The 16,373-nt window shown below is 42.6% G+C and overlaps 1 protein-coding gene across 3 annotated transcripts in view; it reads left to right on the top strand.

The window, feature by feature from the left end:
* The window catches only part of CACNA1G (calcium voltage-gated channel subunit alpha1 G), a 143,004-nt gene extending 127,281 nt beyond the window's left edge, over nucleotides 1-15,723 (top strand). Inside the window, exons 35-39 of one of the 3 annotated variants that reach the window (XM_066331921.1) lie at nucleotides 1,911-2,051; nucleotides 4,728-4,862; nucleotides 7,812-8,001; nucleotides 10,489-10,658; nucleotides 14,357-15,723. In XM_066331921.1, coding sequence (XP_066188018.1) covers nucleotides 1,911-2,051; nucleotides 4,728-4,862; nucleotides 7,812-8,001; nucleotides 10,489-10,658; nucleotides 14,357-15,211 — 1,491 coding nt within the window. In that variant the 3' untranslated portion in view covers nucleotides 15,212-15,723. The remainder of the gene's footprint in view (nucleotides 1-1,910; nucleotides 2,052-4,727; nucleotides 4,863-7,811; nucleotides 8,002-10,488; nucleotides 10,659-14,356) is intronic. The other 2 variants (XM_066331922.1, XM_066331923.1) reach the window with 2 other exon arrangements.
* Nucleotides 15,724-16,373: the final 650 nt, after the last annotated feature.

The following is a 16,373-nucleotide window of genomic DNA, read 5'->3' as shown; positions in this document are numbered from 1 at the left end:
AGACCATGAATCACAACATAAAAGAGGAATAAAACTTGGCTAATCTTTGCTTCAGTATTAAATTTGTTTTATGTAACCTCAATTTAAAATCCATCTCCACAGTCAGGCTTGTAAAAAAAACATTCTTTTAACAATAGAATAATCCAGAGGAGACTCAAACCTGAGCTCACCAGAGCTGGTGGCAGAACTCCCACCAGCAGGAGCATGGCTGTAATGTGGGAGCTGCTACAAGCTGCATGATGTCTCCCTAAAGCACAGTCTTTGGATGAAGATTCAGTTTGAGGAATGAGAGGTGAGATCAAGCCCCAGACAAATTCTTTGGGAGGTCACTGAACTGAAATTACTGAGGAAATACAGTCCAGCCTTTTCTTAGTCTTAGCTGATTGCAAATTGGGTTAAACTCTACGCAGGCCTCATTAACTTTTATTACATCATGATTTCACAACAGCATATCTTGGCCTCGGCCTGGGGTGGACTAATGCATATTCGAATGCATGAAAAACTCATTTATGAGCTTTAGTCCAAGGTTGAAAGACAGTAAATCCCTGCTTAATCTTTGTTTCAGTTCCTAAACTACTGGAAATTTCTGGTGCCATTAGAATCTCTGATGTCTGAGATAGAGTCCAAAGCTGCTCTTTGGCTCAGGAAAAAGGAGTTCAGGGCACAATGGGGAAATCCAGATTTACTACATCCTCTAGGAAGAAACAACACATCCCAACTGGTGCTGTATGTGTTGAGCAGGGTATTGACAAACTCTCCTCAGCCCTGCTGGACTCAGCATCAGGACTGAAACTGGCAAAAAAGAGAAGGCAAAACTGCGAGACAAATCAGTCAGGATGATATCCTCCCTCTGCAGTCTGTTAAACCTGCCCTCTCTGAAGGTGGCCTGGGAAAGGGTTTATTCTGATTACAACCTTCAGAGTGTGTTTCTTGCTCTTCTCCTCAAACAGAAGCCTCAAAAACCTCCAGGAGATCTTATTCTGACTATTTCTTTTCCCAGCCAAAATCTTCAGGACAAATCTGATGCTTGAGCTTGATAGCAGAGGAATACAATTCCCAGGACACAACCCTGGCAAGGACAGCATGTTCTTTTGCTTGCCTCTTTCCTGGGATTTTTGCACTGTGTGCTGTTTGACTGTAGTGCTGGTCCTCATCCCATTGTACGCATTGGGCATTCCTTACACGGAAGGTGCACCCTGAAATCACTCCCCTACTGCCTGCAAAAGCCAGATCCTGCTCTGTACAACCCCAGTGCTCTGGCCAGCTGGTTTGACATTGGCCAGAACACTGGGGGCACCTCAGCCTGTGTCTGGCACAGTGACCTGAGCCATGTCCATCCTGCTCAGCTGCAGCTTCCATGGACAGGACACTCAGCTTCTCTCCAGTCAGGTTATTTTAATTTCTGTGCCCTCTGGGTGTGGATTTAGGTGTCAAGTATTAGGTCCTGCAGCTCAAAAGCGTGGACCATGTGTGTAGAAGCCTTGCAGCAAGTAGTGTCCTGTTGAAGTTGGCAGCACCAATGGGAAGATGGTGCTCAGCCCCCAGGAATGACCAGCTGTGTTTGCTGAGAGGGAGATTGTCCCCAAGGAGGGCCCCGGGTGGAAGCAGCCGTGGTCTCAGGGCAGCTGCCATCACCCATCTCTCGTAATGTCTGGAAAAGCTGTCTCTGCTCACCATAATATTACTGCACTGTTCTCTCTCCTTTTCTCCTGTCCCATTGTTCTTGTTACTGCTGTTCTCCTTGAATGTTTTCACCTTTTTTCCTCCCTTCTATTTTTTTCCCCTTCATTTCGTTCATTGGATTTGATACGCTGTCCTTTTTCTCTCCCTGTCTCTGTCCCTCTCCTTTTTCCGCCTCTCTTTTTGGCTCGCTCCTTCTCTCTCTGCATGATACACACCATCCTTCCTAGGAAAGGCACTTGTTTGATACCATATCACTGCTGATCCAGGAATCTCTGGAAGGAGAGCTGAAGCTGATGGACAACCTGTCAGGCTCTGTGTGCCATCATTATGCCCTCCCAGCTCCCGAATATTACAGCTCTGAGAACCAGGTTAATATTCCTAATTTCCTGCAAAGTCTCCATCCAAACTCAATTTGATTGAGACCTTTAATAGCAAGTTAAAGTTCCTTATGTAATGCAGTCACAGGGGTTTGGAAGCATAAGTCACTGGCTTTTTCTGTGGGAGTAGATGATGTTATATATCAATGCAAGAGGAAGACGACACATTTGGACTTTCCCTTGTCAGCACAAAAAGAAGTTTTTCCTTGGGATTTACAGTTCATGGTTGTTAGAGGGGAAATGCACAAAATTCCATCTCCATCCTTCAGTGTGTTTCTTACATTTGGCTTCCTGCTCCTAAGCAGGGCTCCACAGCAACATCAGGGCATATCTGCAGAGCCTGCAGCACAGCGTGAGGTTTTCCCAGAGCAGAGCCTGAGCTGCAGAGGGTCATCTAATGATCTCTGTGTTCTGTGCCTACCTGTACTGTGGGAAAATCCAGTTTTGAAGGCTTTTCCCAAAGAGGCTTTTTGCAAATGGGTCACTGTAAACTAGATCCTCAACTCTGATCTAGTGAATTTGAGGGGAGGCAGCCCTTAATGATGCACAGAAGTAACTGTGTGCTTCAGTGCTTTCTCGAGCAGACAGTGCTTTTTTAAAATTAGTTCATTTACTTCCTAGAACAAAATACCTACTTTTTGAAGTGCATTATTCTTTAGAGCAAATTTATTTATTTAGAGCAAATACTTTCCCTAAAACACAGCAGTGACCATAAAAATAATTCAAACACACCTATTATTTGCTGCAGTTGGAATTGAGCAAATGCCATATTTCTTGATCTTTTTTTCCCCACCCTTTCTCGCTAAAAATAACAGTTTTCTTGTTAAATCAGTGTGCTTGTTTATGAGCTCACTGACACTCTAAATTACCCAACTTTTGATGGTTCATTAGAGGAGAGGAACAAGCTTAGGTAAAATGAAATTCTACTGCAGGTCTTTATATAGCAGGATAACATGTCTTCCTCTGATTGCTCCATATTGCATCCCAGAGTGAATTTATCTATAGGAAGTGGTTATCTCTAATAACTGCCAGAGGAATAGAGACAGTAGCTTTGGCAGGGAAGGAAGAGGGTCAGTAGGAAACTAAGTGAGAGCTGGTTACAATTTTTTTGTCACAACATTTTTCACCAGAAAGCGCTGCTGCAGCAAAAAAAAAAAAAAAAAAAAAAAAAAAAAAAAAAAAAAAAAAAAAAAAAGGTTTTGTTTTGACATTTCTGTAATGAAAAAATATAGCATTCCAGTTTGCAATGGCTTTTTCTTTTAAAATTTAGGCTTCCTCCCCCCCTCCTAATTAAAACTGGTCTAAAATCAGTTGGTTGTTTCCAACAAAACGTTTTGATGGCTTCAAACTCAATTTTGGGTTTGGGAAGGCTGAAGTGGGGTGATGTTTTGTTTACATTTTGGTTTTTTCTGTTCACACAATTTGTCATGTTCTCAGGCAACCCAGGAATTTAGAGCAGTGCTGGGACTTGCTGAAAGCAACCTGATTAATAGCAGCTCCCAGCAGGGCAGCTCCAGAAGGCAGGAGCTGCTGGTGTCCACCGTGCTCCTGCACAGCTTTTTCCTGGCTCTGGTTGCTGGGTCCCTCTTAGGAATTGCTGTCCTCAGGCCAGCATTTTTGATGGAATGCCTTTTTGGGGAGCCTCAGATGAAATCAGGGGCTCCAAATCATCTCTCTCATCCATTGCCAGTAGATGAGTGTGCTAGAGGAGATATCAAAGCTGAGGTTAGATGAGAAGAGCCCGACCCTCTTACTTATCTCAGCTGAATTTTGAGCCTCTCCAGGCTCACTCATCGCTGGATTTGTTCCATCCCGTGGCTGCCATTTCTAAGAGTGAGAAAACCCAGATCTTTGACAACTTCAATGCAAGAGATCTGGGCCTCTCTGTTTTCTCTTGGAAGATTTATTGCTGCAGAAAGACTTTTCAAGCACAGAGGATGGAAAAAAAAAAAAGAAAAAAGCGCACAGTGAGAAATGAAAAAGAAGCACCTGGGACTTGCCCAGAGCAGGTGTGAAGTGTTTGCTAACCAAAAGCAAGCTTTAAGTTCCTCCTTGCCCCTTTTTAACTGTGAGGAAGTGAATTATGGTTCCACCTGCCTCTGGGGGTGGAGAGGGAGCGTAGGCATGGTCCCTGCAGCCTTCCTGGGGCACAGGGGAAGGCAAACTCCATACCCCCCTGAAAATATGGGTTTGTTGTTGGGGAGTCTTTGCAGACTCAGCAAGTTTAGCTTAGAAATCAGCATGGTTATTGGGGGGAGACAACTTCAGAGAAACCAGATCTTGAAACCTCTTGTATTTGATCACAGCCAAGGGTATGAATCTCTGTTATGAAAGCAATGTTACTTTTGCTTCTTCATGTAGACAGAAGAACAGCAAAATACAATGCTAACATTAGTGTATGGTTTTAACCTCCCTCCCAGATCCTTGGTAAGCACTAAAGTATTAATTTCCCACTCCTTTTTTTAATTTGTTATTTCATTTTTTTAGTGTTCTGTCCCTGGTAACAATGTGTATGATGTAGCTTCTCCCACTACAGGGATATTGCTTTACTGTCTAGAAGTATTTAGATTATGATACCTTTTTTTTTTTTTTTTAATTTTTTAAATTTTCTTTTCTTTCTAAAAATTTGTGTCCTGGTTTCTTATGTTTAATCATCTCTCCCTTTAGATCCCTCTAGCTGAGATGGAGGCTCTGTCTCTGACGTCAGATATTCTCTCTGAAAAGTCCTGGTCCTTAGCTCTGACGGATGACTCTTTTCCTGATGACATTAAAACACACTTACTTAATGCTCTGGAAAGCAATGTACATACACTGGTTGCTGTGTAGTCTGATGTTTACAGGGTTCGAAATACTGCTCCCATCTCTCTGGGCCTGCCTAATGGCATTTCCAGTTCCAGCCCCTTCCCAAATAGCACCAACCTCTTCCCTGAACCAGATGCTGTCCTTAATGCCATTAGGTCCTGGATTTTGTCACTCTTGCCTACAATCTTGGCTCCTTGCAAGGTTTTCTACAAGTAAAATAAGTATTTAAAAGAAAAAGAAAGGAAAAAAAAAAAAAAAAAGCTTTGGAAAGCATCAAGGTTGAAATTTCCTCCCCATCTGAAACAAATCAGTGATGCTACGTGAAGAAACACCCATGAGCTAATGACCCGTGTCCTCTGCTGGAGGGTCAGCCCCAGCACTTTGGTTTGGAGTGGATTTTTGTCATTATGAACACAGGCACCACAAGGTTTTTTGTGTGATTGGTGCCGGACTGTTTCTTTTACAAATATCAAATGGGGATCTCTCCAAGATAATACCTGTGTTGCAAATTCTTTCTAGCAGTCACCATGCTGGAAAAAAAAAATTGACTATTCAGTGTCTTTTTGACTGACATAACCAGTATTTTGAACCCTGCCTTAACCATCTCCTCTTTGAAACATTAGACATTTTTAGCTGTGTAGCAGTCAAGTGTTTTTTTTCTGCTGTACAACAGACATAATTCCTTTCCCAACATTTTTTAGATCATTCTTGTTTTCTTTGTTGTTGTTCATGTACCTGCCTCTGGATGTTTGTGTTGTTCATAAATTTTCTGCCATGTTAGTTGACTGTCATCCTAATTAGCACTTATTTGAGAAACGTCTCTTAAACCGTGACAATATTTCCCATCATGCTTCATGGCATTCTGTGCAAAAGATTTTGTAAACTCCGTTTAACTTCTTGTACGAGGCTTTTTGTTTCAAAACTAGTATGGAGAGTTGGACAGAGGAGAAACCCTCCTAGTTTTGAATCAGATTAGACAACCCTGTTTCACAGCATTGCAAAGTTTCAAGGGTACAGCCAGGAAAGACGGTTTTTCTCCCCTCTCAAAAAAAAAAAAAAAAAAAAAAAAAAAAAAGGCAAACCTGTGTTGAGCAAAGTATTTTGTGAATTTTTATCAATTCCAGAAAAGTGTTTAGTCACAACAGTTGCCCAAACGCCTGAAAAACTGCAAGCTTTCATTGCAATCTCTTCTAAATGCAATATTTTTGCACTTCAGCGCTTCATTTAGATGTGGCTTTAGTTGAAAAAATATTTGGATTGGGATTTTTTTTTTTTTTGATTCAAGGAAAACTTGGATTTGATTTTCAATCAAGGCAAAACAACATGTTTTTCCAAAGTACCACTGAACCAAAAAGTCATGTACTCCCCCTGCTCTGTGGGCTGGTCTGGGAAGATCGTTTTGCAGCCATTTTGAATGGAAAACTCATGAGATTTCCCTCAAGATGATCCAAAAGCAGAAATGATCCATACTGGATCCTGTAAAGGTTCACTGAAGGTTGGATTTGTATGGGATGTTAAATCCAAGTTCTCGTGTTCAGATTCAAATGGGTCTGAGTTTGAGGTCTCACGTTTCAGGCCACCTTCTCTGCTTTAAGCTCAGTAGTATGACTGTGAAACAGCATGAACTGGGGAGAAGGGGAAGGCAGGGAGATTCCCAAATTCTCTTAGCTTTACAAGCACAAGTTTTGCTCCTCTTCCCCAAGCTGTATCAAGAGATTGCAGTCTGCCTTATCTAGTCTGTATCCAAGCTCTACTCAAATCAGCAGTTTCCCAAGGACTGAAACAAATGCTGCATGGCAGTGCAGACCTGTTTTGTTCATTAAATTTGAATGATCTTCTTTTTTTTTTTTTTTTCCTTCCCTGTCTTTTCTTCTATTTTCCTTGGGTTTTTTTTCCTTTTTGAAAATTCCTTTTAATCTCATCATGTTTCTTGTGCAAATAAATGCCATAGTGAAATTTTGTTTTTATGACTGAAGGATAAAATTGGGATGAAAAATACCTGTGTTGATTCCAGAAAACCTGTGATGCACTGAGTGAAGGGAAAACTTTTTAGAAAGTAAGATCTAAAGTTTTCCAAAAATGATCAGCCAAATAAGACTACAGTGGCACAAACCTATTCCTGTGTTTTTCGCTTGAGACACTTTAACCATTAAATAATTATTTCATTAGAAATACACCAGAAACATGACTTTGCTTCCTTTTTTGCTAATACTCTCCAAGACAATAACAACCAAGAACATTTCTGGGATGGAGATATTTTCTTATGAAATCAGACCTGAATCCACTCAATATTGCCTCTGGGGCTGCCCATTCCAACAGTCTCTTTGGCTGTAAAAATTCTACTGTCAACATATATACAATAACCCTTGCTTGCATTAGATCCCTTCTAATTAGAGAATGGCTTTCACCCTGAAGCAGTAGGTTTAGATATCCTTTTCAATAAAATAGGTTTAGTTATTCATTATGTGAGAAGAAAATCCAATAAAATTGTGCTGTGAGCCAGAACAGAAAATATTTTTGATAGACTAGTTTTTGCATTTAGGTCACGGTTCTTTTGTTTGTTTTTCTTTCCTTTATTGTCAGAAGAGGAAACTACTCATCTTTGCAAAAGCCTGCCTTGCTGATGAGGGCACCTAGGGAGCAGAGGGTCAAAGTTCTGCTGAGCATGTGACCTTTGCTGGCCTTGAGGCATGATGCCTTCTTTGCATATCCCTGAAATAGTCATGGTTTATTCCTCCGGTGTGGCTTCCTCTGTTTCTGTGGTCCATCATGTGAGAGTTGATTGAGAACCCTGATGGAGGGGGATGGCTCCCTGGTAGATCCATTCGTGCACCCTGTGCATGCCCATCGCGCCATCCTGGTTGCAATGGCTGTCGCTCGCCTTTCTGGGCACTTCTCCTCTTTCCCACCCTTCCACACCTGCCTTCCTCACGTTCTTCTTCCCCTCAGGCTGATCTCCGCTCCAAGGACGACACGCTGACCCTGTCCCCTGGCAAGGACCTGCTGAGCGTGAGGAAGCCCTCAGTGGGACGCACCCACTCCTTGCCAAATGACAGCTACATGTTCCAGCCACCCTACTCCAGCCCCTGCCCTGCTTCCCTGGGCGACAGGAAGCCGGCACATCACAAGTCCCAATCAGGTACACGTCTCTCAGCTGGGACAAGAGAAGGGTTTTCCAGTAGAGGAGGAGTTGGGGTTTTCCAAGCTCTTCAGTAGCAGGGAGAAAATTGCCATTGGTTTCCAGCTGTGTGTCTAGACCTGTGTAATGGCTGTGAAAAGACCCTTCCACAACTTGCAAAGACCTTCCACAATTTAAAAAGCCCTGGGTAAGATAACTCCTCTGCTCAGAATTTTTTAGCAGTGTGACAGTAGCCTGGCTCAACACTGATTGTCCCCCTGGCCTGGTTCCCCAAAGGTTACAGTCCCTACAGCCTGGGCTCCAGCCATCCCACCAGGCCCCAGAAGAGAAATGCCAGTACATAAATATTTCCTCCTGTCTGTTTTTTGCAGCAGTACCTGCTCAGAAGCTCTGTCTGGGAACATATATGAAAGATGGGAAGATGGCATCTCTAAATGCCTATAAAATGAACATAAATGAGCTGAATTGAGAGACACATTGGTGTGAGATGAATGAGAACATGAGAGTGTGGAATTGTTCTTCCCAGCGTGCGTGGTTGGGTGGGATATAAATCTTAGAGCTAAATTCAGAGATATTCTTAGGTACAGGGAGAGCTCTCCCTGCCTGCACCTCTGTCTCTATCCTTGCAGCTGCCTCCCAGAGCTTGTCCCTGTGCCCCCAGTTCCTCTGCCTGCCTGGGGTTACCTGGGGCTGGGAAGTGAATGGAGCCACCTTTAATTCGTCTGTACGTGCCATCATTTTAGACATTTGTCACCGATAAGGCAGGGAAGATTTTTACAATCATTGCCATTTGAAAGCCTCTAAGCAGAACATAATTTCAGCAATGTTCAGAATGGTAGGAGATTTGAACAGATTAGGAATAAGATGTTGAAATTTGCATAGTAATAATAATTTGGATGAATAGCAACTGTTGAACAGAAGCAAAAAAAAAAAAGTGGGCACAAGGGAGGAAGATGAATCTGGCGTTATGAGAAATCTCTGCCACAATACACAATTTTCAAGGTCAAGAGCGGTGTTTTGAAGAACCTGTTTGCACATAATGCTAATGGTGCAGCTAAAATCCCATTGAAAGCAATAGCAAATCTCCCATTACCTTCAGTTAAGCCAAAATTTATGGGTCTCCTTAACAGTAAAGAATTTCCTGACCACATGAAAGAATCATGTCTACTGCAGAGGGAATTTCCAGTGCTTCATTGTTAACCCTTAATTGGGATGTATTTGCACTGTCTTGAAAAAAACTATGTCAGCAAGGGACTGGGTAATTTCTGAGTCCCTTCTTTTTCAAGATTTCACTTCCCAGTTTCAGTTTGGAGAACCTGGATAGCCCCGTCCAACAGCCCTGGCTTACTGGGGACAGGCATTGCACCTTGTAAATCCACAGGAACAACTGTTCCACTGAGGTGTAGCAGAAGTACTTTGGAGAGGTAAAGCCAATGTTTTATAACCACATTAAGCAATTAAACCTTCTGTGTTTTTCTCCTGCTGGTGCAATTCCAATCTTCTTAAGCAGGCCAGAGTGCTGGGAGGTGGGTAAGGTCCCCAAATTCTGATGTATCACTGTCCTCTTCTACCTACAATGTCAGTGCTTTTCAGGGTGGGGGAAGTCACCCCCACCTGTTTACAGTTTGTAATATTATAGAGTGCAGTGAAGGCAGCAAGAGGTGCCAGGCGCCTCTAATAAATCACCACAACTGAGCCATAATATTTCAAGCTGAGAAGGTTTTGTTGTCAGAAACACTGGCACTTGCAGGAGGCATTTGTTTGAATACTCCTTCATAATGGGGCTGTTGCTCTGGGAAAGATTCCAGGACAAATGAGATTCTCTGGGATGCAGTCCAGGTTAAATGAATTGTTTTGAAAAATGTTGAGCCTGTGTGTGAGGGGAGCACACAGAGTTTCAAACCTTTTAGAAGAAGTAGCCAGCAACCACGAAGGGTCAGGAAGAGGCTGGAGAGTATGTATTTCCTTCTTCTGGGAAGCTTTGTAAAACCAGCCTTGAGAGCTGCCAGGTGCTGTTCCCTTTCACTTCATTTCCAGTGTGTGCATGCCGGTTTGGAGATCCCAGCAGCTGGTCTCCATGCAGGCTCAGACATGGAGACACCTTCTAGAGCCTTTCAAAGTCAGATTTTAGCAGTGCCCAGAAGTGAGGCTGCCTGCAAAGCTGTTGGCCCAAAAGCAGGGATGCAGGAATTTCCAGTTCAGATGAACTTGTAGTTCCTTGTCTTCTGTTCTCAACAGGAGCTAGTCCCAGTTGTATCAGGGGAAAATGCCAAGAAAAATGAAATAATAGACAATGCTGGAGTAATTTATTAGTAGATGGGAGGTTTTTTTTCCCAGTTCCGCAGAGCCAGTTGCTGAATTCAGTGGTTTTGCTGTGCCTGTCTGATCCAAAGTGCAGCAGAGCAGTTTTCCCTGGGAGGTCACTGAGGTTGGGACACAACTCTTGGATGAACATGTCCCATTTCTCCCTCTTGTCCCCCTGGCAAGGTTCAAAGGCATCAGTGCAGTCACAGCCGGCAGACACCAGCTCCCTCCTGCAAATCCCAAAGGACCATTTCCACCATGTAAGAGCTCACGACCATTTGGTGGGGGAGAGCAAGCCCCGGGTCTCCCAGCAGGCTCACTCCCCTTCTGCTGAAAGGCTGCTCCGCAGACAGGTAAGCAAGAGTTATAATCATAAACCTTCTGAGCTTTGATATTGATGCATTTCCTGGTTAACCATGCTTTAAATTCAAAGAGGGATTCACAGAGAAACCTCCAGAGAACTGTAATTCTCCGATAGAAATAGCAAAAAGGTTGGTGGTTTTTGATCTGAAAGCCATCCAGGAGTCTCCAAAGAATGTGCATAATGAGTATCATGTCCTTTGGCAACATGCCTAAATGTTCTCCACATTGTTAGCACTTTATTTTTTTTAATCCTCTTCATAAATGCAGCCAAATGCTCCCCAGAGGCTCGCTGGGGTTGAGGAACTAATTCTTAACTGCAGTGATTTTGTCAGTGCTTGAAAGGACACTAGAATTGCAGGCTCCATCCCAGGCCACCCCTCCTCTGACTCCTCTGGTTTCTCAAAAGAGAAATGTTTCATGGAAATTGGTTATCTCATATGTAAAACCATCATGGGAAGCATACTGGTTTTGCAATGAGAATTGAAAATTAAAATAGTTTTCCATCAGCTGGGAGCTTCGAAAAAGTTTGAGTATATGCAAAGCAGAACGTGTTTTATTTTGCAACCAGTTTTATCTCTGGTTTTTGTCTGGCATTGATTTAAATCCTGATTCAATCAAAGATCTCGGGGATCTAATCAAAGATTCCAGTCTGGCTGATTGGAAGCATAAGTTTAGACTCATCTTTTTTTAGTAAAATACTTAAACTTGTGCCTCACTCTCACATTTTTAAGCATATTTCAATGATTGTGCAGATGGATCAGGACCAGAAGCACATCTGATTCTGCTTTATTCAGTATTTCCATGCCTGATTTTACATACACAAAGGGGACCAGTTCTATTTTTTCAAAAGCAATTTCTTTCCCGTATGAAAATATTCCCATTTCTTTCATCTTTTAATCAACATTGACAGATTAGACAGTTGATTCATTAAGCTCTAAAAATGGATGTGAAGTACCAAGGTTAACAATTACATTAGTCTGTAATACTGAATTGACATAAGAAATTCCTTGCATGTATTTATTTGCATGGGGTTAGCCAGCTATCCCAATCACCACTAATGGGGAAACTAATTGATGTCATGATCCCAGTTCATAACCACTCTCTCTTCCTTTCTAATGAATAACAGACCCATCCTTTTGAAGTGATCTAGCCAGAATAAATTACCATGTTAGCGATCTCCCCCAGTCTAATTTTGTTCACATCTTTGACAGCTTCTTTTTCTAGAACTTTTCATACATTTAAGTCAATTTATTGCCCTCCGTCCCTCTCCCTGCTCATGCAGTGAAATGAGCATGCTTTTGGAGTGACAGTTCAGAGAGCAAAGAGCTTTGTGGCAGTGAGCAGTTACAGTCCATGGGGAACCCATGAGAGATTGCCTTGGGCAGGCTCCTGAGCAGCAAGGAACTCACAGTCTGGCTAATGGGAGCAGTGAGGTTGTTCTGGTGATATTGCTGTTACTGTTAATTGTAGTCTAGATGGCCAAACACTAGGAAACTTGGTCCTTTAAGAGGCAAAATTCCCTTTACAGTCCCAGCACTTCTGCTTGCTCAGCTGCTCTTTGCTTGAGTCCTTTTTATTGCTACCACTAATTTCTCAGTAGCACATCAAGTAGCCCAAACTGGCAAAACAGTTTGGTTTTCAGTATCCATTTCTCCTCAACATTACACATACTGCATGCAATTCTGACTTGGTTCTTTTTCTTTTTGTGTTTTTTTTCTTTTCTTTGTTTCTTTCCCTTCCCGTTCATGCCCTCTCCTCTCCTGAATCCATAATAGATAAACCTTGTCCATCACATACCTGGTCCTTGCACTTTCCCTGAGCATTAAAACGTGTGTGTTTAACCTCCCTTTCCCTCCAGAGTGCTGGAGAGCGAGCACAGCCCCCACAGTAACGTCCAGTTTAGACTCCGGAATGTTTGACAATTAGCGATGCACTTGCAGAGGAAGATGAGTGGATCGGATGCTTTGGGAGGACATTCCTGCTGAGGATTGCACTCCTTGGCAGTGCATGGCACAAAGGCTTTTCTCCAGAGGAATTCCACCTGAAATTAAACCTATACTGATTTTGTAGTTCCAGGACTGTGTATCCAAGGTGTAGCCCACACCAAGCTGTGGCTGCTGCAGGTGTACACCCCTCTGGGATGGCAGAGGGTCCTTTTATTTTCAAACAAACCAGTAAAACATTTGTACTGTTACTACTAACAACAACCACAGATGCCTGTATCATAGGCAAAGAAAGAGCTGGTGGTGACTAATACTGTCGTGGTGTGCAACACAGGTTGGTGTGCAAGCAAAAGTAATGACAACAATTACTTTTTGCTTCTTTATTTGACTTCTGTGTGGTCTGTGTCTCTTTTCAGGATATGAACATGATTTCTTCTCCCAAATACTCATTAAAACCACTGATGCTGAGGAGACAGAATAACTTCACTCCTGACTGATTAGTTGCCAGTGTTATGCTGTGAAATTTTAACTAGAAAGGATTCACTAGCAGTGGATGAAATTGTTTGCTATATTAAATATTCTCTGAGCTGTCCCCATTGACAAAGGGAGTGCAATGTGCAGCTGCTGCAATAGACTCTGGTGTTTCTGTGCATACATGGACACATTGCAGCAGATGAGAGCTTTGCTGAATAGAGATCATTTGGCTCAAATGATCCTTGTGGGAAAGTATTTATATAAAGTGTATGATCATTTTGGGGTGATTTGTCACAAAAGTATTCCTTAGCATGAGGAATTTCATAATTTCATGTCCTTACACTTTTCTAAAGGACTGGGACCAGCTGTATGCATTTCCTCCAAATTTCCCTGTGAAGATTTTTATCTTTAAGATCATTTAGAAGTCTTCTCAAACGGATATTCTGCCTTAAAGGGCCAGTTAACGTGGCTGATTTATAAAGCTTTCTGACAAGGAATGCAGTGCAATGAAAAGGAAAAGCCTTCAAAAGATGCCCAAGGTTCCCTCTGCAGTGGGCATTGATGCTGCATGAGGCTCCAGACAGCCAAGGCAAAATGTGCCTTAGGAAGCCTGAACTTAAACATCGCAATTAATTGAAATAATTACAGATTATTATTATTACTATTATTATTAGTCCAGCTTTGGACTCCAGTGTTTCCAGCTCCTGCCACAAGATGGTGCAGAGTCGTGGCTCCAGCCTGGGGACCAAAGGCAGGGACAGGCTGTTGCCTTGGTGCTGGCACACAGCGGGGTTTGCTCTGGTGTTGCTGTCTCTGGGGATCCTGTTCCAGGCCCTCAGCATCGTCTGAGTTAGAGAAGAGAATACACAGGCTCACTTGCACATCTTTCTCTCCTGCTCACATCTGGGCTGCTGAAATGATTGAGGGCTTTGCTGTAGACCTTCATCCTTTGCATAACAAGAACATGAATAAGTTTGGGTGGGGCATTCTGGTTTTGCAGCCCTCCATCCTTAGAGGAGAAAGCTAAAGGTCAACCACTTAGGAATAGCGAAGGGCTGTCACACAGGGACAAACCCACAGATTCCTGACAATGGGAATTGGTAGAACCTGCAACACAGGTTGTTATTGGAGTCAGTGGGTCTGTGCTGAGGGATCTCAGCAGAGCTGAGTGCCCTGTAAATGCAGAATCTTGCCTGTACTAATCTTTGTTTGGTTTGTCTCTTTTACCTGGCAACTCCTTTCCTCCCCAACCCTTCTGCACTCTGCTACAGATGGCTATAAGGAACGACTCTCTGGATAGCAAGGAGAATCTCCACACTGAGGTGAGTGAACTCTCTGACCCAAATGTTCCCACTGTGCCCAAGGAGGAGTCACCAGTGGCTCTGACGCCCTCAGAAGCAAATGAGTTGGCTGCCTGGAGTCAGGCGAGCATCCATACGCAGCAGCATTCCCACAATCAGTATAATATTTCAAAGCAGGCACCAGCATCCTGTGCTTGTGCAGACTCGTATCAGGAGATCCCTGAAGATTCAATGGACCAAGAAGTATCTGAAATAAACAGCTCCACAGAGCCTTTCACTTCAGAAACTTGCACAGCCTCGAGTGCCTGTTCAGAGGGTCAGCCTCTCACACCTAAAAGGAACGTGGGCAATACCGGCAACGTGATACTGAAGGACCTGAAGAAATACCACAGTGTAGACACCCAGGGTCTGCTAAAAAAACCACCCTCTTGGTTAGATGATCAAAGGAGACATTCAATAGAGATTTGTTCCATAGAAAACAGCCCTCAGCACCATTCCACGTCCAGCTCCTCTGGCTTTATAAGTCAGGTGGTCAGTGAAATGGAATGCTTACAAGGTACGCGGCAGAAGAAGAAACTGAGCCCTCCCTGTATATCTATAGATCCACCTGACGGGCAGAGTTTGGTACCTAGAGGACCCCACAGCATCTCACCTGCCAGTGGAGACGTTTGCTTGAGGAGGCGTGCTCCATCCTGTGAGTCCAAGGACTCAATGGATATAGGGGATTCACTGCTTCCAGACAGTATGTCAACATCTCCTAGCCCAAAGAAAGACTTGTTGACACTTCCTAGCTTTTCCTTTGATCAAACGGAAATGGACCCCTGAGCTACTTTTCTGTTGGTGCCAAATGTCTTCTTCCTTTCATGTAATAGAAAAAAAAAAAAAAAAAAACAACAACTCTGTACTCCAAAATGGCACTGGGTAAAAAATTTCCAAAGAAAGATTAAAGAACCAGCTGGTTAAAAGAGTGGTTAAGCTATATCACGCTTACTTAAGCATATGTGCTGCTTAGGTAAAAGCAATACAATGTGCAGAATCTATATGTATATTATATTTTATTAAATTAATTGAATCTAGTATTGCGGGATGTAGTACATTTTGTGATTAAAGACTCATTTAATTTTCTTCTATTTTATGTATCTCGGAATATTTCTGAGATAAAGTTGGTTTTTACAAATATTTTAACCTAAAAAATATATATTTAATCCCTTCTCATTTTTTTGTTTTGTTTTGTTTGGGTTTCATTTTGTTTTGCAAAGCACAAAATGTAGCCAATTAGTGCATTACAGAGGAAATGTATCCCACAGTCAGCAGTAAATAAGGATTATTTAATGTAATTTATTTTTCCCCTTGGACTTCAATGATATTCTGGGAAAATGATTGTTTGCATAGTACAGAAATTGCAGTGGCAATTTTTTAACGAAATATTCCAGTCTTGCATAAAATTGATATTCAGAGTGTGAAAGCAAGTGCTCAGACCAGGAAGGTCCAACACGCTGATGTCTGAGGATGGTGAAGGGAGAGCCATTTGACAGTCCAAGATATTGAATTATGTAAGGATGTTACAGATCATTTACTGGCAACTCACAAAATCATGTCAATGGTTGATTTTCATATGTTCCTAGGCAACAAAGGCCTGTGGTCACTTCCAAGATGTTTTTGCAGTGTCTCCAGGATGGAGGTTTTATTTTGCTGAGTTTTACACCTCCCTCATCCCTCTAGTAGTTTTCAGTGGAGCTACTCCTTTCTGCACGCTGCGGAAAGGAGAGTGAGGGTCAAGTTTAGGACTTGCAGTGGGTGAAATCAGGGCAGGCATGTCACAGCAATGGGCTTAAGCATATGCCTAAAGTTAAGCTCTCGCCTAGACTGCCTGGAGGTTGATGATAATACAGTAATTCTAGGAAATTAAAATCATATGCTCATGTTCTACTGAATCAAGGCCCTTCTGCAAGTTATTTTACAGATTACATAGAAGAAAGTCTGCAGA

This window comes from Sylvia atricapilla, chromosome 18 (genome assembly GCF_009819655.1).
Source record: "Sylvia atricapilla isolate bSylAtr1 chromosome 18, bSylAtr1.pri, whole genome shotgun sequence".
Taxonomy (NCBI): domain Eukaryota; kingdom Metazoa; phylum Chordata; class Aves; order Passeriformes; family Sylviidae; genus Sylvia; species Sylvia atricapilla.
Note: the sequence above shows the minus strand (reverse complement) of the source record. Positions and strands in the feature narration are given on the sequence as shown.